We start from the raw sequence: 23649 nt of genomic DNA on the forward strand, positions 1-23649 counted from the left end.
GGACTTTCTTGACTTCGCGTAGGAATGGATAAGCTAAAAACTGCTTTGTCCATTCGAGGAAAGCGTTATTATAATAATTAGTACATTTTTTAAATTCTTAACATTCTCAATTTTACCACGATCAGATTTTAATAGTCATACGAAAATGCTTATTCTTAATCAGGTACGAGCTTAATCCTCCTTGCAGGTATACAAAAATTGATGACGATTTTTTTTTTTTGTTTCTCGCGCGGATCAAGGTATCCGTTCCAGGAAAGCCGTTGAAAATGTTACCAGGAAGGTAGAATGACTTGCTGAAAGCTCTTGTCTCTCAGCGAAGATGAAATATTCGGCTGCAGCCCCTCTCATTTTCCTCTGGCCCTATCTCGGTTTTTCGATTATAGAATCCATATAACCAGCGCGCGCGGGATCGACGAAGGCGGGCTATCTTTCTGCAGTCTCATGTAAATCGATAGCACATCGTCGAAAATTGCAAAAAAGCCGCTGGCATTAGAACGGCGAAAGGAGGTCGGGGGGGGGGGCGGTTGGAAAAAGGATCAGGGGGGAATGTCGGCGCGGTCGACCTGTAATGGTGGAATAAAGCAACGTGGGGGTAAAAAGAGAAACATGTGGTGGGGCGCGAATTAAAATTGTCGACGGAACGAGAAACAAAATACAAAAGATCGCGGTAGGAAATGCCTTGAAATGGGTTGCAGACATGCAAGGGAAATTCACTAACGGCGCACTCGTTTCTAACTCGCAAGGGGACGATTCTGCAATGCACGTTTAATGGAACTGCGGATTTCAAGGATAGCCAAAAATATTCGAGAAATTCCTGTCGGCTACTGATTAGTTTCCGATTTTCATGTAAATTCATTCGCGTAAATCCATAGCATCGACGTTTTGAAAATGATCTTAAAGAACCTTTAAACGTTCCACGTTGCAGAGTCGCAAGATCAACGATAAAGGAGAAACGTATAACAGATATCTTGCGTCTCGTGTCAAAGATAAAAGTCTATTCCCCCCTCGTTCCTATTTCCACAGACTTAAAGAATCTCTCTTGTACGGGCGCGATGTGAAAAATCGCAGATATGTGAAAGCGCGAGGAATAAATAGCCAAGATTTTTCAGTATCAAGGAATGAATAAAATGTGGCTGGGGGTGGAAAATGAAAAGATGAAAGGCGGCGGAGTCTGACAGAAAGGAATTAGGGCATGGTGCAAATAGTTCGCCGCGGAAAGAGAAAGAATAATAGAGTAGATTAACGCAGTGGATGCGCAGACGGTGGGCAAACCAGTAAGACAATGGTCATAACCAAAGCGAATATAGCTACATCGAGCAGGATTTAAAATCAAAGCTCGAAATTCGACAATAAAAAAATCTACAAATACTATAAACGAATGTTTAAGAAGCTTTACGATGCCATATCGAGAATTTCCAATCGTCAGTTCAAAGTGTTACGTTTAACAGGCAATAAGGAAAGTAAATTAACGCAGTGGATGCGCAGACAGTAGACGAACCAGTAAGACAATGGTCGAAACCAAAGCGAATATAGCTACATCGAGCAGGATTAAAAATCAAAGCACGAAAATCGACAATAAAAAAATCTACAAATACCATAAACGAGTGTCTAAGAAACTCTACGATGCCATATCGAGAATTTCCAATCGTCAGTTCAAAGTGTTACGTTTAACAGGCAATAAGGAGAGTAAATTAACGCAGTGGATGCGCAGACAGTAGACGAACCAGTAAGACAATGGTCAAAACCAAAGCGAATATAGCTACATCGAGCAGGATTAAAAATCAAAGCACGAAAATCGACAATAAAAAAATCTACAAATACTATAAACGAGTCTCCAAGAAACTCTGCGATGCCATATCGAGAATTTCCAATCGTCAGTTCAAAGTGTTACGTTTAACAGGCAATAAGGAAAGTAAATTAACGCAGTGGATGCGCAGACAGTAGACGAACCAGTAAGACAATGGTCGAAACCAAAGCGAATATAGCTACATCGAGCAGGATTAAAAATCAAAGCACGAAAATCGACAATAAAAAAATCTACAAATACTATAAACGAGTCTCCAAGAAACTCTGCGATGCCATATCGAGAATTTCCAATCGTCAGTTCAAAGTGTTACGTTTAACAGGCAATAAGGAAAGTAAATTAACGCAGTGGATGCGCAGACAGTAGACGAACCAGTAAGACAATGGTCGAAACCAAAGCGAATATAGCTACATCGAGCAGGATTAAAAATCAAAGCACGAAAATCGACAATAAAAAAATCTACAAATACCATAAACGAGTGTCTAAGAAACTCTACGATGCCATATCGAGAATTTCCAATCGTCAGTTCAAAGTGTTACGTTTAACAGGCAATAAGGAGAGTAAATTAACGCAGTGGATGCGCAGACAGTAGACGAACCAGTAAGACAATGGTCAAAACCAAAGCGAATATAGCTACATCGAGCAGGATTAAAAATCAAAGCACGAAAATCGACAATAAAAAAATCTACAAATACTATGAACGAGTCTCTAAGAAACTCTACGATGCCATATCGAGAATTTCCAATCATCAGTTTCAAAGTGTTACGTTTAACAGGCAATAAGGTGGCGCAAAAAGTCCGAGCCAGAAAATCGGGACGATGCAGAAATCGAGGATGCTTATCAGCATCGAAGCGCAGAAGCCGTTTCGATTCAGGCAGTCGTTCCGCGAGTTTCGAGCTGTCGATCGAAAGGCTCCACCCTCTCCATTCCGTCCCAGGAACGATCCCTGGTGCTCGTCCGTTCTCGCCGCTCGAAAACCTCGACCAGGCACAACGGAGGAACGTAGATAAAGGTTTTAATTCCGTGCGAATGGATCGACGCGCGAAAATCGGACGGGCGGATCGAACCGGTTGCCGTGGGTGGGATAGAAATCGCGCGTCCGACGGGCGGGTCCCGACTGATGGACCGGCTGAAACAATGGTTAACTTCGAAAGTAATCGCTTAATGCCAGGATTTCCGGGGTACGTCTAGGAGCCCTCTCGATCGAACCTTCTTCCCAGCTCTCTTTTTAAAACCCCGTCGGGATCGAATCCTGCGTGTGCTGGTAATAAGCGCTGAATCCCACCGTCTGGATGCCATATCCCCGTGGGATTTCGATTTAAGCAACGTTCTCTGGTTCATACTACTTTGCCTCCGATTGTTTCGTCGGATTTTATACAACTTTAATTCCTAGCTTTTCCCAGAGTGGAATTACTACTGACTAAAATGAAGAACGGACTAATGGAACAAAAATGGAACAATAAGAACGTAAGAAAATTATCGCCACGAGGATAAGGCGAAATTTAAGAGAACGCATTATGTCAATCCATCGTTAGATACAATGTGGAATACTTGCAGTCTATTCTGCATTTAATGCATAGTCGCATGCGCACAGAGAGAGAGAGAGAGAGAGAGAGAGGGATAGTTCTCCCAACAATGAGTGCACACTTCCGCAGTCTCGTTATCGAGAGTTATCGGGAAACGACGATAGCGAGCCGTTACGAGCCAACTCGACTGGCGAACGGTAGGGAAAATTTTCCTGGGCATTAGACCGGCGCACGCCAATGGCTTGTCCTCCCGCCTGTTTAGTTCCCCGATGGAGGCTGGCATCCGGCCGATGTGAAGGTGGCCGCGAAATAAGACGAGAGGCTGAGGGGGGAACAATGCCAGCCGTAGCGGTGAATGACTCACTTTGTTGCTTTCACTGCGAAACTTTCCTCGTCGTGGTACTACTTTTAAGGAAGTTCCGAAGGAACAGTAACGGCAATCATTGGCCGGGAGAACGGCCGATTTGTTCTTGCTCGCTTGCCCGGGAACTCTAGCCTTTTTCGCTCGCCCGTTTCTCCGCTCGAGCCGTTTCTCTACGATACTGTTACGCGCGTCGGAATCCTTCCGACGTTCTAGCGATCTTCTCGAGCAATTAAAGCGACGGAGCTGAACGGTATCGCGTTCGAACGGCGATGCTCCGTTTCCGTTCGAGCGTGTCACTCGATTTATTTAAAAATTTGTTCGAAACCATTGTATTAATTAGATTTATTGATTTCCTTCTCGCAACTGATGTACAGTTGATTTAGGGAAGATATAGAGCTACTCACGTGTTCTGTGTTTATAGCAGCACCGTCACGAATGTCCTGATGATCGGCACCGGAACCATTGACCATGCCAGAACCGGCGCCAGCACTTCCGCTTCCTTTCCCACCGATCCCGCCAGCTGGTGTTTGCGGCAGGCTCTGCGAGACAGAGGAGAACGTAATTAAAATAATGAATCGTCAACGCGCAAACATCAGGGGAGCCTGTTTGTTCCAAGTGAGACAAAAGACGCGAAAGAAATGCTTCTGTGTCCGGCTCTGTTAATATTTTAATACCGCTATCGCGTTTCCCACGGAAAAGACAGAGTAAAAGCTTATGTTTCCCGCGTCCTTGAAAATCTCTCCGCGCGTATCCAGCGTTAATTTCCCACCGAGGAGATTTACGCGCGGCAACCAGGAAACAAAATGAGACGGTATGCAAAAATTGCTGCGATACCACCGAGGAATTCAACGCTGTAAATTACCGCGGACAAAAGAAACGCCGCTAAGAAAGCCGCGGCGTTATTTGTTCGCCGCGCGTTTCCCCCAGCGGGATCCGCGCGGTGAAATCTTGCCCCGATTTCGCCACCCTTTCGCTCGTCCGTTTCTTCCATTCGAAAAGCTTTCCTCGAACCGTTCCAGCGCGCGTTCGAGCGCTCTCGCCCTCTTCCCGGTAGCGAGCGGCTTTTACGAGAGGGATTAGATGGTGCAAAGGTGCTCGTAAAGGGAAATTTCGTCGAACGTGTTTGCTCGTTCATATCAGTCTGAGACCGGGTAACGTTGCTGAAGAGTTCTCCGTAGCGAAGGGTGGAAGCGTGGCGCTGGAAATTGTCTCGCAATTATCTCCGCGAGTCTTCGCGACGATCGACTCGAGGATAGAAGTTGAATGAAATTTTACTCGATCTTAATTCTATCGTCTTCTTAAAGAATGCATCGAACGATAAAAGGAAATTAGAGTTGGCAGAAAATTCTTGAGCGATTGTATAACGACGCGGCGTGAAACTGAAGCAACGAAACGCGTTTCAATGAGAATAACGTTCAGCAGCGGAACTGCTTAAGATGCTGAACGGACACGGCGGGGCAACGGTATTTTAAATTGCACGAAAGAGGTGAACGCTGCACCTACTGCACTTGAAATTTTGTTTCAACCTTTTACAGTTTAAAGACCTTCCAGCACGTTGATATAAAAACTGCATGAAAACTCTTTCGACCTCTTAACCACTTAAAAATCTTATAATTTTTTACTTAGTTCTCGAAATCACTTCAACTTTTTACCACGGCGAAAGGAAAATGGGTAATCTCCGCGAAGAAATGAAGTTTTTCTATATTATCGTTACCACCTAAGAACCGATGAGAGCGATTAACATGATTAATGGCCCGATAAGGCCGTGTTTACGTCCCCTGCACGATTCAATCATCGATTTTTAAGGAGCCACGGGAATGGCTCGTAATTACGGCGGCGGTACGAAATATCGCGAAATTTCCGACGCAATATCGCGGCTTAATGACGGCTGCCTTTTAATGAAGGATTATGATACGCTCGTTAGATCGCTCGTCAAGGGAAACTTTTCCATTTCCACGTATTGGTATCGATCGAATCGAGAGGAAAAGGGGTGAAATATTCATGGAACGACAGGACGTGACGCCACGTCGATGGCAGGGCTCTGATGTTTTAATTATATCTCCCACGTCTAATACTTTCCCCCTATCAGAGCGTGCACGTGGTAGTCGTGGTATCCTCGCCATAATTCTAGGTATTGGTGTACGTACATTCCAATTTGCAGAAATAAAATTCCTTTGATCGAGGTTTAACGAAACATGATCAATCTGCCGCTCAGCCAATTATTTTCTACCTTCATAAAATGTAAAAAAAATCGCGACAGATGTAAATGATAATTTGTATTATATGTCATTTAAATGAAAATTCATATTATAAAATGTAAAATTATTAGATGTCTGATAGAATATTGTTGAAATTCGTATCCGTAACGTTTATAATAAATGTCTAAAATACGTTAAAAAATGGGGAGTACTTAATAAACCAACTCGAAATGTACCAAAAATCAGCGAGAGCATTGCTATCCCTCTTCCATCGATAAAAAGTACAGAATAGTAAAAAGAATAGTAAGAAGAATGTAATTACAAGAATCAAGAATCACGTAGCGACCAATCCATTACCGTCCCTCGTTGAACCAGATCCGGCCGGTTATTCAGCCTTAAATCGCCTTCACGATAACGCGGCTAGAAATGCAAACTTAATTGCTATCGTTCTTCATTTCTCAAAAATTTCTGCGAGAACACAGCACGCGTGATTGTTCATGGAGATAGTATAATTAATAGTGGTTGCGTGCTTAGTTTTTTTAATTCGACTGCAAAGTGTTACGCTTATCTTGCGCATAAATTACTCTTCGATTCGAACTCCATCATTAAACTATTTGATTACGAGTAGATTTAGATCGTTTAATATTTTTCTCTATATTGCTTCAGAAACGACGGAATAAACCTTTCTCTTTTGTTCTAATGCCACACTTTTCTCACTCTTCGATCTACGTTAGGATACGCGGACAGATAATCGAAGCGGCGAAGTCGACACGAAACGCGACATTCGCGGGTCGAAGGTTGCCGCGGAAGGTATCGCGTCGCGAGACGACGATGACGAGGATCCGTTCCATTAAAAACGCTTTTAAGAATAGAGGTCGAGAGTCGATAAAGCGATATTTGGCCTCCGTTAATGGATAGCGGCCGATCGAATGGCACTTTGTAGGTGGAAAAGGAGCTGGCAGGTCGATAGGCGAACGGGGCTCGAACAAGTGGAAGGAAACGGAACAGGGAGGGAATTGGTCGCGGGAAGAAGCGGCGGAGTGACGAAAGTGAGGCCAGGTGCGACCTCAAGCCCGCTACCCTCGCCGTCGCCGTTTACTCCTCATCCCTTTGGCTTTTATTTCATGTATTGGTAATAGCATAGAGTGCTTCTCTCTCTCAAAGTAATAGAGGCTTGAACAGCCTTTAAGTGACGTTCGCCATTTTACGATCGGCTCTTTATAGACGATCGCTCCCCGTTACCTTTATTCCACGCTCGATGCACCCCGGCTATCTTTTATATCAGCTGCAAGGAGGCAAGTCCGGGCAACCAGCCACCTGCCGGATGATATTTCTTTTCCTTTGTTTTTTTCTTTCCTTGCCGCAGCGACGGCGGAAAGCGATGGTCGCTGGGGGTGGTTTCGACGCGGCGTGTAAGAGCCACGATCCTTTGAACGTCTCTGGGTGTTAGGAAAATGATGGAATTGGATGCGAATCGTATCTTACGAATCTAGGACAATTGGGAAAATTGTTGACATCCAGCGACATTTTCCATTACCAAAAATCAGAAAAATGCATTGCTGTTCTTCTTTCATGGATAAAAAGAGGAATAGTAAAAAGAATGCAAGATGTAAAGTAGTAAAGACGTATAATAATCAATAGTAAAGATGTGTAATAACGTTGTGATTTGTGTTATGATTCAAACAGATTTGTGATTTAAATATTGTCGTTTGAACGGATTTCAATGAAATCTGATTTATATCAAATTTCAGTCTGTTAATTATTTCCCCATAATTTCCTAAATGTTACAAGACATTCGATGCGAGACACGAGACAGCTCCACATCCTATTACATACATATACATATTCTTATCATTAAATTAAGCCCTTCTAAGAGAACAACTCCTATCTGTATCGTATCTGAAACTTGCGCCTTTGAAGATTTATCTGAAACCGTGTCTTTGAATACAGAATCTTGTCACCGTGAAGGAGTTGCGATAGTAGCTACTAGTTTCTAAAGTCTATGCATAATTTTAGATTAACAAGCACCTACGTAGTACGTTGCACAGCATATTCGCATCATTAACTACTGGATTAAGTACTCGACAGTCAGGAGATGTTTGCAGTGCATTTAGAAGGAAACATACCTCGGTGTGAGCGATCGTAGAAAATGTAATTCGATGATAAACAGCTAGCCGTGACTTTCAACGGAACTCTAGGCGAAATCTGTTTCTCTTTGCGACGATGAAAATCCTCTTCGCGCATTCGCGACGTAACGTAACAAAAATTCAGGGTAAAATTCAAAATAACAGAAAATTCAGCCGTCTGACGTTCCTTTGAGGGCATTCGCGTGTTTCTTATTTTGCGGGGTTCCGAAGTAGGGAACGAGGATGGGCTTCCTTTCGCATCCGGGCATCCCCTCGACTTTTCGGCTCGCAACTTGCGCGCCGCATTTCGCCCGGACGCGTGCTACTTTTTTGCACCCCATTCGCACCCAGCTTTAATTATTGCGCCCGTTCCGCCGCCAGAAAAAGCGGCGAGCTCCGAGTGCACTCGTTCTTGCTTGGATAAGCGCGAGAAAGTATCGAGGAGGGAAGAAATACGAAGAATTTTGACTCTACTTTCCATCGTAACGTCATTGACGCTTTACAAGGGAGAGAATTAATAAATTCCGTGAACGTCGTCCGTCTAATCGAATTATTAATCGATCCTCGAGAACGCGTCAGTGGCCAAGCTCTTTCGATCGAATTCACGTTCGAACAGACCATCCGATAACTTTCGTCTCGAGCACCGCGCATCCATCCACCCTTGTCCTTCCTTCGAGCCCACGTCTTTTCACGACCCTCTGTTCCACGCGCAACGATTCGTCTTTATGAAACGCGACGAGGGCGCGCCTACGAGGCGACGGTAGTCGAGGACGGCCGCCCAACCGAGAATTCCCCGTACAAAACTGAATTTTCCCCGGCGAACGCTGCAAAGTGCAGGCTAAAAGAGCGGGTAACTCGTTTCCCGTGGAACTTGGCGTCGACCAGGGGGATGGAAAAAGAGAGAGGCGCGCAAAGAGTCGCGCAGAAAGGAGCCGGAAGAGTCTTTGCCGCTCAAAAGATTAAATCGCCGTGAACGTATTTATTCGGGCTTTCAAGCGAGGGGCCATGGATACCATATTCCATCAAATGGGATTCCATGGAGCGTGTCGGGCCGCGAACAGGTTTCCTGTTCCTGTGCAACGCCGCGATCGATGCAGATTCGCTGGCCACCGCTGTCTGGTCGCATCGTTGCCATCGATCGATTACGTATCACGCGTGATCGTGTTTCATGGAAAGTTTGCTGTCGTGATAGTGTCCAGATTTAATGGTATTTGATTTCAGTAGGCTAGGTTTGTTTCTACACAATTCTTCAGTGAACCTTTCATTTTTAATAACATTATTACCAATACTATCAGGAAGTTTGATTGTTTATACGATGTCCAAGCTTATTTCTATATTTTAAATGTAGATCGTAGAGAATTCCAGATTATATCAGTCATTACGCGTACAAACGACGTATATATACGCCCAATTTACATACACGCATTATTTATACGATCCATTTCTCTTGGTCTCTCCTGCAGTTTCTCTCCGTTTCTACATGACCGTTTCAATGGTAGCACTTAGAGAAATTATTATTAACAGCACGAAACATTGCGACACTGGGCACCCGGGGGAGTTGGAATTATTTTTCTTCACCGCGGGTCGCCTGATCGCCGCGTAGCGGCACGAAAACGGGCCGACGCACCGCAGCCGCTTAAGGCTAATGACTTTCCGTGTCGCGTTATGAATTTTAATGGGAATTATAATTATGAAACAGCTCGTGGCTGCTCGTATCGGGGAATGATCCTGGGATAAGGCTCGAACGGACGACGGAGGGTGATCGATCACTTTTGAACAGCAATTATTCCCCTTTGTTACTTCTGGCGTTTTAATTTCTCCCCGCGGGAGCGATGTGCATGCTACGCGGGAGAAAGCTGATGCTGTTTTCCTTTCACGATTTTATCCCTCCCACTTTGTCGAGCTAATTTACTGCGTTCGTTAGCGTGTCGTCCTTCGCGTGACGCAACGGGCCAGCAGAGATCGATATTTAACATGTCACTTAAGTTAGGAGAAGGAAATTTATTGAGTTAAAAAAATTCTATTATAATCTGAAAAGATGTAGCGAATTATCAGATTGCTAGATTTTTTAATATTGGATTGTTACTTCAATGGAAGATATAATTATTGCTGAACATGATCAATCCTTTCTCCATTAATAAAAAAAAGAAATTGATTAAACTGAACTCTCGAATAGCCAGAATCAGGTGGCATTAAAAAATGGTGAAAAGTAAAAAATGAAGGAGTGAAACGCGAATTGAAAGGTAAAAATCGCTTCTATCCACTTCCACGCACGAATTAATTCATCATCAGTGATCAAAAGCTGCTCGCGGTACGCGCAGCTTCCTATTAAGACCTACCGCAGAGCCGACCCGGCATTATAAAACGTGGCCGCGATCTCTGACGGATAAAACTGCAGCTACTCGATACGGGATAAAGTCCTGGCTCACTCGAAAGCGGAATAAAATTTCTGTTCAACTCTCGATCCGAGCCCACGAAGAGGGACAGGAGCCAAGAGCACGGAGAAATCCTCTTTAATCCGTCTGCTCGATGTCCTCGTGCTAAGTCACAGGGTTTTAAAGTCTGCCAGCTAGCCAGACAAGACACCGCGGGCTCGTGATCGGCTCTTTTCAGATCGATAATCGAACGTTCGTTCGAGGAAGCGATATATACGCGCGATATCGACGTGTGCTTATGGACAAACGCTTGCTCGTTGTTATTTTTTAGTTTATGTTTTAACAGAGGACACTTCACACTTGAAATTCATTTTTAATAGTAAGTTTCAAAAATAATTAAATATATTAGCATAATAGTACAGTTTTGCGTTCTACTTTAATTTTAAATATTTAATTCCACGTTTTATTCTCGTTCTCGTCTCAATTCGAAAGAATCGAGGTATGAAAGTCCTCCATTGATGTCATCTACGGAATAAAACAAAAAAGTTGCAACAACGACCGTATGATTTACACGCGTCCGTGTTCGCAGGAATCACTCAAAGTGTCCGCAACGGAGAAACAACTATCACCGTAGTCGTAATTTTTCCCCTCGCGTCGGCGTGGAATCACAATTTCCAGCGACACGGTGGTTCTATCTCCGCGTCCCCCTTCGCGGTCCGCTTTCAACCCCTTGGCGAGCGGCGTTTGTGTCGCAGCTAAAGTGAACTTCCTGGCTGAACTGGAATACCCGTTATGAACTGGATCCTCGTCGGCGCGAGTGCGAAAGTGGCGAGCGGGAGGGCGGAAATAAGGACTAAAGAGTGGATGTGCGAACGTGTTCAGGGGATGGGCTTTGTAAACGTGCGAGCACCCTGCGAGGGGATCGGCTAACGAAAGCTGACTGACTGAAGGCGAGAGGATGTAGCCTGCTCGACGCGTTTGTGTGGAATTTTCTTGCCTGGACATTATCGTACCTACTTGCGAACATTGTGTACGTAGGTGTTACGTGAGATTTAACAACAATTACGTATAAAATACAACAGCAATGGAATTATAATGTAGGTAAAGTGGAACCAAATATCAGCCAGAAATCTAGCTTACATCTAAACCACTTCAGCCTCGAGTCTGGCCATAAAACCAGCCTTAATATTCCTGAGACAAGGAGCGAAGTTTATCGAGATCTTAATTAACATATTACTCAGCGCACCAACAGGTTCGCGTTACAGTTCGCCCTGGTGAGCTGTTGCCAGCCTCCATAAAACACTGTCGTAAATACAAATGACCGCAACGGGCGAACAAATCGTGGCACACGCGAGTCGAGTAAAATATGAAAATCCAGAGATCGAGAAAGTCTGAGACGCGCGCGGCCGTGGATGTTCCCGGGAGAATGGCCCAAGGAGCGGCCGCGTAACGATTTCCATGGTAAACATTCGCCCATTGCTCACGCTCGTTGCTGCGGTTCAAGTTAAATTGCCTTCAAAATTGCATCCCCCGCCCGCTGTTATAATGTTAACCCAGCCACTGACTCGGATCGCTCGCATAAATTTCACCCGTTGCCCGCCGCCAGGATACGCGGCAGCTTGGCCGCGCTGGTAATTGACCGATGATAACGATAAACGGACAGTTTTATGTCGATCCATCGACGGTGACGTCGCTGCGCCCTTTGTAATTTAGCGTCCAAGTGATTCTGTTTGCTTCCCTTCTGGAAACTTTATTGCGAATTTTCTCGCATTGCATTCTATTTTTATGTTTTTATATTTTGTTTTTATTTAAGCATCGAGGAAATATCTGAACGTACTTATATTGGGGGAATTATGAAAATAAATTATAATTTGTAAGGTAAGTTTGAGTTAAGCTAAGTCAAGTTAAGTGAATGATAAATTGCAATTTGTAAGTCAAGTTTTGTTTGCCTTCTGGAAAGTTTATTGCGAATTCTCCCACATTGCATTCCATTTTTATTTTCTTTATATTTTGTTTTTATTTCAGAATTAAGGAAATATCTGAGCGTATTTATGTTAGGGGGACTATTGAAATAAATTATAATTTGTAAGTTGAGTTCAAGTTAATTTTCAATGATAAATTGCAATTTTTAAGTCAAGTTTGTACATGTAACAAGTATCTACCATATAGGTGGGAAAAGTCCATAAAAGTTCGAGAAGCTGTTTAAAACCGTTAATTACAACGGCAGCAAATTTCGCGTGAACTTTACTACTCACTGAAGCCTCTATGTTTATCAAGCAAAACTCAAATTTAATTTAACTTTTCGCATTTATCTAAGAGCGCGCAGGGATGTTTCGTTCGGACAATAAATAAAATCAAAACCGAAATACACCAAAGTTGCTAATATTTGGTAAAACATTCGTCGAGATGAAATATAGGTGACACAACAACGCGATAAATATTTACGAATTATAATTGTAACGTACGTTTTGTGGCGAACGACTGACAAAGAGGAATCCGTCTTCCCTTCCTGTTTGCAAAGCTGTAAATATGGCGTCACTTTTTCTGGTTGGCTTCTCCGCGAGACAAATATCTTGCGGACTCTTGATCAGGCAAATAAAAGTCCAGCGATTTGTGTGTATTAATCAAGAGGAGGGAGAGACGACGGACCATTGATATGCGACGCTCGTCTGCGCGCAGAAGAGCATGAAATATTTCCACGAATGGAACGAGGACAGAATTTATCTTCAGACTGATTTTACGAATCGCATAATTTCTTCGTCTCCGCCATGGAATAATAATACAGCTGAGTATTCTGTTCGTTGAGAATTAAACTTAATCAGAATTATTATTTCCGCGCGACGAGCTGCTGTTCTCCGTTACAATTCGCGATTAAATCTGCACAACGATCACGTTTATAAATCCCACCGTCTCGATTCCAGTTTCCGGGTGTAACATTTCCATCGTCCGCGTTGCAACATCTCAAACAACTCTCCGGCTGGTGAACCACAACAGAGAGCGAGAGGAGCCGCAAGAAGAAACGGAACCACAGTCCGCGTCTAAGAGCTCGAAATTCCGGCGAGTGGCTCGACGCGAGTGGCTGGAAGGACTTCCTGGTATCCAATTAGAAGACGAAAATCCGTTTAATGCGGAGGCTCCAGCGAATCCGTCCCCTGCGAACCTTCTCCCCGTGACAAAGTGTCGGATAAAAGTGGCTGGTCGGCTTTTTAAGCTTTTACGTTCGTAACATTTCGCGGACGTCTCGTGGGTGTCTGGCGCGTCCCGCCGGACGGTTCGTCCTCTGGCGTTACTCGTGGCGATGGAAGCCACCCAGCTGGGGACGGTGGGGTAGAAAAAGCTGAAGGGAGAACAGGGCGCGACTGAAGTGGACAATGGGTGTTCTGCCAGGGAGTACAAAGGCTCTTCTCCTCCAGTACGAAACTGGCGCTAGGTAACGTACTCTTCTTGGGAACAGAGACGAATTGAAACGCGAGAGGTACGAAGATCGCGGGTAATAAGACGCGAGGACGCGGAAGGAGGAACTTTGAACAAAGCCCTCCCAGCGGTCGCGTTAATTCTTAAGCACCGAATTACTTCCACGATCCTGCGAACCGAGGTCGCTTACCCTTGTCTCGAACGGGTTTTTACGGTGCACGCGAGGCGAAAGGAGGGTAAACGGATCGCTTGGATCCTCAACCGCTGTCTACAACGAACCTTAACGACGGAAGCGCGAACGAGTCGAACGTCGCTGAACGCGTATCGAGCAATGGAGCCGGGGACGCGTAAATCGCGGACAGAAAGCGTCGTTCCGCTGCATAATGGGTTTCCGATGTACCTACGGCGCGATCGAAACCAGCGCGCAATATTTATCGGCGGCCGCGCGCAGATAATGCGCGCTGCTACTGAAATTTACGCCGCGCGGCCGTCGAAACGGCGCGATCCGCGGCCGCCGCGACGCGACGCGCTCCTCTGGGCATTAATCTTGGCCGGATCGATCCCGTGGAACGGTATTGCATTTGTTTCACGGCCAGCGGTGAAACGGAACCCTGGCATCGACTTGTCGCCCGCTATATGAACGCTGCGAACGTTTCATCGGCGCTATCGATAAGCGGGACGGGGACGAGCGTGCAGGTTGATAATGGCCACGGATGATTGGACGGTTTGTGACTTTGACAGTGGTCTGTACGCCGCGTACGCGTGGGGGAGATTAGGGTATTCGAGTTGGGATCGATCGTGCGTTATGAGATACGTTGATGCTTCATAAGTCGACTCTTATTTCTTTGCGAAGAGAAAAATGGAACTGCCATTGCGATGTATAGAGTGTGAGATGGAAATCGAAATTTTTAGAGTTTATAGTACTCGATGAGAGGAACAAAAAATGTCTAATCGACATAGGTCCTAAAACCTATCCTTTCGCATGTAAATTCACTTTTACCGTAGCGCAAGTAGTACAAGTCAGTCATAAATAAGACATACATAGTTATTTCCCATTATCAATACTTTGGTCTATATTATTTAATTATTGTTACTTGTTTACGTATAAAATAGAACATTTGCGATCGTTTGAAGGGAAAAAAGCGAAAATACTTTTATTTTAAAAAAGCGAGCGAAGTATACGTTCCGTTAAATACAAAAGTACGTTTCATTGGAATTTAAACCCGTGACGGGTATTTGTAGCTACGCAGGAATATTTAGTAGTGGTATTTGCATTCTGGGGTAATATCATTACGTGTCTGTATGCATTTTTAATAATATTCGTAGCCATCGATTTAAATATTCGCATAAAGATTTCAATGAAATTAACGCGCACTCAAATTGTTACTCGCAAAATGCTGACTTAAAACAAGGATATAATGTTGAGTTCAAAGACCTTCGACAAACATTACGCACATTTATCCGTACATCCTCCTTCTTTTTACACCTTTCGAATCGAATAAAAAGTTTTCACGAATCACAATTCTTTTCACTTTAGAATAATCAAAAATGATATTTATGATCAAAATATATTTTGACAGATATTTTTGACAATTCTTTTCCCTCTTTCGTTCGCGATTTGTCGATGGCGATTCTCGATGACATTTCAACATGGAAATGTCCGGTTGCGCTGAAACATAATCGAATCGCTCGTCCTTACTTCAAACGATATCGGTCGATGAACCGTCATTTACATTTATGTATGGTCGCAGCCGCTGGAATAATGTCTGTTCAATGATGTGACAGTAGCCTGTGCAGGGCCTCGAACGCAACGTTGAAGAGACGAGCCGCCTAATTACCCCAGTCATCGACGAAGCCTCATTCGGGAGTAATCATCCGTATCGACTAATTCGACGGACAGGCAATCACCCGTTATCGTCCGTCCACCTCAACGTCCACGCTTCGTTCATTGGTACCCATCATTCGATGCTTAATTTTTTAACCCGCCTCTAAACGCGTTTGCTCGCCCAAATTTTCACGTTAGAAAACTGCAGTGATATTCATCGCATTAACACGAAGATTTCCATATTTCTTTTTCTTATCGATTGCGTTAACGAGACGGAGAAATAGCTGAATATACAGAGCATTAAAAAAGTTTAAGAAATTAATAATTCCTCTTCCGTTGATGTAAATTAAAAGCTCAAAATTATCGTCACAAAGGGTATACGTAAATGTAAAATAAATGCCAACATGTGTTTAACAAATTATTCCGAGTTACTTTGAAATTTATGAATTAAATAACTTATCCTCATAAATTATTTCCCTCGCGCTTTCAAAGGATTTACATCCTTCCCGTCCCGCGGAAATTATACGTGACTGCTTTTCTACGTGTAATTAAGTATTAGCTTCTTTTTGTGGACGCTCTAATGATTAAGAGCACCGTGTCTGACATCGGAAAGCAGGAAAACCGCGGTTACGAACGTTTCCGGTATCGCGTGCTCTTTTTGGAGTGTTAAGTAAAGCTAATTTCGACGAGCCGGTGAACTCGCGTAATTAGGAACGTGCCATGTTCATCCTGCATTTCACAAGTACACGCATCTTCGTTCCAAAGTATTAGAACGCTCTTGGAGCGCATTTAACGAATCTTTACCGTACCATACAAGTTATTACTTTATATTTTCCACTTTTTCGACGTATCGCACGGAATTGTAACCGAGCGAACTATTCTAGCAATCTCTGTTTGTTTGCGAGTTATTCGAAGCGGGAAATCAGTAATTACAGCGAACCACGATAATGAAACGGCAGAAATGCATTTAAATAACGCTGGTAGAACGAATTAATGCTACCAACGGTAACGATACAAAGGATCGAAGGCACGCGGTTGAATTAAATCGCTCGTGATTTAAATATTCGACCGTGCAACTTTCGTCTGAAATTGAAAAAGATGATAATGCAAAATGCACGCGCTCTCTTGTATTTCGTTATCGATGTTTGGCGTTGGTCCGACCGCGCGCATAATGAAGCCAGCACGAGCTGAACGAAGCTGAACGACGCGTAACGGAAAACGTGACGAGCGACAGAATTGTTTAACAAGATCGCAGGAATAACGAGCGCCACGTATAAGCTGAATTTTTTTCCTTTTTACGCGCTTTCGTTGGAATACCTTCGAGGCAAAAGACAGTTATTTAAGGAAATAAAGAAAAGTCACGGAACAAGGGGCTGAGTCCGTGAAACGAGGCGAGTTCCCCGTTTGAAGAAGGAAGCCTGGGTATCGCAGCGCTTCAAGGGTCTTGCGGTTCAAAGAGCGACGAATAAATTACGCGGCATCGCCGCGGAAACGAATACGCGCGCGAACCGTTTCTTCTTTTTCCGGCGCTGCCCGTATTTCTCCCGTTCGCCGTCTGTGAGCGGCACGGGAGGAGATTGTTACGGCTAGCAGCGAGAGAAATGAAAAATGGTCCGCTATAACCGTTCGTCTTACGCGGGAGCCTGTTGTCTCGTAAGCCGAGATGCAGAAGCTTGCAAAGCCCCCGCGACGCAGCCTCATCCGTGACATTAATAATTACGGCCTTGTGTACCCACGAAAATTACTCTCTTTATCTGTCCTCCTTGTCCTACGCCATCTTGCCGCGGCCGCGCCACCCCGCGCGCACGCCACACACCAACGCACGCTCGACTTTCCGCCCTCTTCTCTTCTTACCCTTTTTTTTATTCTTCTTCCGGCCACGGCGTTCCTTTTCCACCGGCTCCTTTTCACCGAGGTGGTTATATTTACGAAGCTTTAATCCCCTGCCAAGTAGAAAAGCCCGACTTTAGCCGTACCACCGCGAGCGTGGCAAAAGTGTGACCCCTTAGAAATTTCGTAAACGCTCTCCTGTCGTCCCGCCGCTTTTTATCGGTCCAAGTCTCGCGCGATAAAAGTCCTGACGCGCGTTCTCCCGTTGGTATTCGATGGACTTCCGGCCTCGTGCTTCTTCGAGTTGTTCTCGAGTGCCAATTTCAACGAGAATTCTCTGTTTCGCGCACATCGCTACGCGTTATGATTCTAAATATTACTACATTTTTTATTAAAATATGTACATATAATTTGCTAAAATTTATCATCGAGTAGAATAGAATTGTACGAATTGTTAGTGCAGAGAGTGAGTATAAAAGACGGTTAATTAACGTGAAAATCATTTTTCTCGACACGTAAATAGAGTTTTTAATTAGGATCGCACAACTCGTTACCTAATGAACCGACGGACGTACACACTCGATTTCTTGCTCGAGCCATCCGTCCGCGTTCTTGCCCCGACGCCACTTCTTATTTCAATGCTAGACTTCCGCGTGCATTTTTGTCCGTTAGTTCCGTCGAGAGTCGTACGTTCACGGAACTGTGAATTCGTCGTCGAGCACGAATTCGTTTTATATTCCGTACTACTTGTTGTTTACGACAAGGACAGGCTTGCGACAATACACGCGACTCTTCAACGAGGCGTACACGGCGATGCTTAATTCCGTGGACGTTGCGTTTGACAATTGTAGAGAAATTCTGGGAATCTTGCTCTCATCTGTTCAGCAAAAACATTCGTTTAACATTAATTACTGTGCACTTGAAGAATTGCCGAATTTATAATATTGTGAACCGTGACTGAAATTCGTAACTCTCTATTGGATTTCTAAAGAAATTTACTAAAAATTTTAAACATTTGTAAATCAATACCACAATGTCATGTAAATCATTGCTTGATAGATGTGCTGTTCATAGAATGTTCAATTTTAAAGTAGAATCTGCCGCGGGATGTTATGGTATAATTTTATTTCGTCGGACATTCCCAGCGAACCACTGTATTATTTCTCAGCCATGCACCGCGCGATTTCATTTCACGATATTTACGCACGATAATTAGGTAGACTGCGCTCGTCTCGTAGACGTGTACATCGCGATATAATGAATTGAATTACCCTGAATCCTCCTTTTAACCGAGCAGTCAGCCAAACCAGCTCAGAACCCATCCAGTTATGCAACTTCCGTCTGATAAATAGACGCGAAACTCCTTGAATCGTAATAATAACTCGAACAAAGGTGGGCTTGCAGTCTAGCTTAAATTGCGATACGGGATTCACTCATATTAAACATACGCGTCGATGTTTGTCTGTTCGACATGAATGCGCGAAACAAAACTTTCTTAGAGTTCCTCGAAGCAAAATTGTTCAGACTCGAAAGGATGTCTGCACGCTACGAAAGCTATATAAACTCTGAAGTCAGTCGACGAAAACACTTTTTGCCCCCCCAAAAAATGACCACTCAAATCGATGCGTATCTTTCGCTGTTCACGCTTTTGCTTTTACGTCGATACATCGAAGCGACTCGACACTTCGAAAATTTATTTAAAATAAAAAACTAGAGTAAACTTTTTATCTATCGCGCCCAAATGAAATTCTATATAAAGAGGATGAGTTATAGCGCGGCAATATTGAACGGCGAGAATTGATACCTGTGCAATTTAAATAATGAAAAACGTGAAATCGTTCTCATACGCTCGATCGTGGAATCGAACGAACAAGCGGGATAGAAATTTTTATCGCAACGAGTGAGCGCGGTAATTCGCACGATTGGAACGCGTACCAACGCGAGAGATCGATGCATCCGATTTGCATAGCCCCGAAAACGCGCATAGATCAGGTTAGAACAACGGCTGATAAAATCAGCCGAGATTCTGTTAACGCGTCGAGGCCGCCAGGTCGAAGTTGTAGAACGGGTTCGCGCGAACAAGTGCGCTCGCGTTCTGCGCGCGGCTGTGTGCGATTACCAAGTGTTCGGAAACTTTTGTTCAGCTCGCGCGATGGGGATCGACGGTTCGCTTATTATTAACACAACACGAGTTACGACACCGCTGTGCGCGCGTTATCCGATCGGCGAAACAAAATCGAACGTTTCGATGATTGCGTCGAATGGATTCGAACGCTGAATACTCTCGTGTGCGCTACCGTTTTAATTTCGCAGCTAGCTAACTTTTTGTTTATTTCGAGATTCAATCGAACGGTACGGCGATCATGAGAAATAGTACAGAGATAGTCGCGGAGGACCCGTTGGTTAACGAACGTTTAATAATTCAATTAGAACCGGGGCTGAATATCGATTTCTGTAACTTTTTCACCCTCATCCAGCCCTCCTGGCAATTCCTCGGCTCCTCTCAAGCTTTGTAACCGGAGGCGCAGCAATCGATGGGAATTTTATCACGCTCCTTGTCAAAGGAGAGAAAGGCTTCCATTGGATCTTTCTAATCCACGTAAGCCACCGTTCAAAGGGATCTCAGACTAGGATTCACATTTAAATCCCGGTATGACGGAGGCACGAATTGATTCGCGCGAGGAAATTGAAGTTTCCTGTTAGCCGAAAATGAAATCCCCCATAAAATAACTTCGTACGCCGCCTTGTCGATAAATTGATTCCGTAATGGAATCAAGCGGACGACGATTCTGTTCGTCTTGCTCCCAATAAAAGTATCGTCGATCGATTGTTTCGAATCGATATCCTTTTTTTAGGATTAACGTGTCCTCTCCTTTTTTCTTTCGAATTAATCGAGAGAAATCGAACAGAAGGCGGAGAAGAGGATATGAAAATCGGAACAAGCCCCAAGAAAATATATCGCGAAAATTCACGGGTCGGCTAAAAATGTGCAGACCTCTCGCGCGGACTCGTTCGCGAGAATCCATTTCGTCGTTCTCTGTCCCACGTTAAATTGTCCGCTGGGGATAACACGCATATACGCTTCAATTATGGATCGCGGATCCATAAACCAGATTACCATCCCGAAATCAGTAACTATTCTTGCCACGGTAAAAGGGTCATTTCGACGCGAAACTAGAATTCACGTTTACCTGTTATCTGTTCGAAACTCGTTTCACCATGTTAATTCATTAACCAAACATAATCGATACGCTGCGAGCAACCGAAACTTAAACTCGCAGCTACTCAAAACAAAACGATTACCCAATCAGAAATCGATTTTCGAACATGCGAGACATAACCACGATTAAAGTGAATTTATCCGCTAATCGACGAGTAACGAATCCCAAATCTCTGCTGGCGTATTACAGAATCTAATGCGCGTTCCTTGCATCCGATTCTCCGGCGACAGGAGGAGCAAGCTTTCGTCCTGGTCAGAAAATAACGCGTCGAGGCGGAGGCCGGAACTGGAACGGCGGCGGAAGGGCGGGGGCGGAAGGGTGGCAGATAGGATTGTCTGCGAAAACGATTGCGAGCGTAAACATAACTGTAAACACATTCGAATTCCGTGCAGCGTGACGGTGGCTTGCTGCCAGTTGGGAAAGTTTTACTGGAACCGTTGCACAACCGGGGTTGCACATGTCTCTGCGAGAGAGGCGTTCCACGGGGTTGGTCTGGTACAGCGGGATGGAGGCGGCTGTGGCGGCGACGGATGGTGGCGACAGGGGGGAAACGGACTCGTTCGGCACGTTGTGCATGTGTACAAACGGATTGATACGGCTTTCCTAACAAAATGCCACACGACTCGGGATTCCTGACCCGACTGCGTCCCAACAGCGCTGAATGGAGTCCGTGGGCCGCCTCTAGTCGCCGTAATAATCGGGGCTTCCGCCAGGAATTTAAAATAGACCCGGCTCGCTACAGCTGTTCCCGCGTCCAATAGATTTTCGAGCACCGTCGCGCACAGCGAAATCCTCGCTGATACACGCAGGAGTTCGTCAACGGTTGCTGGAATCGAACGGTGATTAGGCTCGCCACCGAGCGAATCCTTTTGTCCGCGCGTTTGTTCGACGAGTATGAATTTCTAGCCCGGATTTCGTTCAACCCCTCCCTCCTCGTGCGAATTGTTAACGATTTATCTCCCGAAAATCTTCAGTGGTATTTTGACGTTTAGCGATGGGAACGCACGATAACAGCGAAACGCGAACCAATTTTCTCGCACGATGGTAAATCGAGATCGATCGTTTCTGTCGAACGCTCTACGCCCGTCGTAACTCCGTCGACGCAACGGAACAATATATATTCTCTTCCGCCAATCGAACGTCCGCTCTGGCAAGCTGGAAAATATTTAACGGCGCAATCACGGCCGCAAGGAGAACGGGCGACACTCGTCGGTCGAAGAAAAAGGCGGAGGACACCGCCACACCCCCAGCCGGGGGTTTAATTTGGCGCGGCGGAGATTCAGTTTCGCTCGGGCAGCAACGATCTCCATCAAAGTGGAAACTATTTCCGGCGACGGCTTAAAGTGGGCGCAATTTTCTCGACGTTCGCCAAGATTTGCATTCCGTCGAGAGTGCAGTTCCTCTTTATAAGCTTCTTAAATTGCCACCGTGAGCCGAGACTGGCGGAGGACACAAACGGGGCGGCGAGCTTGCTCGGGGACGAACATTGCCAGAATTATTCTCTGACCGTCACTCGTCGCGAACCGACCAACTGTCACGTGTTGTGTCACGGATATGAAATTCCATTTCTTCATTTACGATGCTATTTTCCCAAATATTTCGTTATCGATCGCAGACATAGTTCTCGACGTTTTACTGAATTAATCTGTTTAATTAAACGCGCGAGATGATTGTTTACATAAAGTATCTTTTCTTTGCAATTAATATAGTTGAATTAATTTTTCGTTTGAAACGTAACGAATGATTATTATCGCACAGCGAACTCGACTCGTGTTTATAATTAGCGGGAAATGATTTCTGTATTCATGATTATTAAAACAGTGCTCAAAGTTATTTACAATTACAACAGAGCAGCCTGAAAGCCATAGTAATACAACGTTTCCTTTGCAATCAAATTGTGAAATCCCTGCATGGGGGAGCATAACCTGTTTTTCATTTGTCCACGGATTAATTATTTTCGAATATAATAACAATTCCGCGTGCGGTACCGCGAAGCCCTTTAATTAATTAAAATTATTTACCGTGCACGGTTCTAGACTCGAAAGGCATCTCACCGATAGCTAATTATTTCAACACCACTGACAGTATTATCGCGAAACAATTACCAGCCTCAATTACGTATTGTTCTCGTTTACCATTCGCGCGCGCCATTTGTACGAGATCTATTAATTGGGAATTTACGCGTGATTTAAATTTAATAAACGAAACGTTGCCAAGGGGCGAACCAGAATTTTTCTGAAAAATCCGTAAAATATCGCGGATATTCCAATAAGCGGGGGAAACAATCGCGAAGCAGCGAAAGTTATGCGACGTGGAAACAAAGATCAGGGAAGAGAATCGATTGCCTCGGCGTAAAACGGAAATTTAGGGCAGCACGTGACCAGGAATAATCGAGCATTCGGCGTGGCTCGCTTACGAGCGAACACACCGACGAATTCTGATTGCGTACATAATCGCGGGAGCGACGGTGTCGGATCAAATATTGGATCATTCCACTAGCAATTCATCGAACCGCCTGATCAGTGGCCAGGCTGACAGATTCCGATGGAGTTAAGTGCGTCGTGAGTAATGGAAATAGTCGTTGCGCGATATTAACTCTCCAACGTACATCGTACGCAAACGCGTTCAATTCTGAAACCCGGAACGTTTCTAGCGATCGTGGTCGCTGGTAACTTTGGATAACGAATCGCTCGTTCGATTGTTCACAGAAATGATCGTCCTGATATTTCGTTCAGAAGCTTGTTTCCTTTGACGCGTTTCATTTATCATGAAACGCGTTGCTTCGTTTAGCTGTAGAACTGAAAGAGGAAAGATGGAAGAAAAAGAGAGGGAAGAACGTTGGTAAGGTTACTTAGCAGGTCCTGCTTTAGACGTGGGGATGTTAGAGACAGATCAAGAAGTGGTATATATGGAAATGGATGGAAAGTCGTGTGCCTTCAGGAAACTGTGGGTGTTGTTGTTCCTCT

The 23649-nt window shown here is 44.6% G+C and overlaps 1 protein-coding gene across 1 annotated transcript in view; it reads right to left on the minus strand.

Annotated features, from left to right (window-relative positions):
* The window catches only part of LOC143433147 (uncharacterized), a 393923-nt gene that overhangs the window by 41813 nt on the left and 328461 nt on the right, over positions 1-23649 (minus strand). The window contains exon 4 of the mRNA XM_076910299.1: positions 4099-4233. Coding sequence (XP_076766414.1) covers positions 4099-4233 — 135 coding nt within the window. The remainder of the gene's footprint in view (positions 1-4098; positions 4234-23649) is intronic.

This window comes from Xylocopa sonorina, chromosome 2 (assembly GCF_050948175.1).
Source record: "Xylocopa sonorina isolate GNS202 chromosome 2, iyXylSono1_principal, whole genome shotgun sequence".
NCBI classification, from domain to species: Eukaryota; Metazoa; Arthropoda; class Insecta; order Hymenoptera; family Apidae; genus Xylocopa; species Xylocopa sonorina.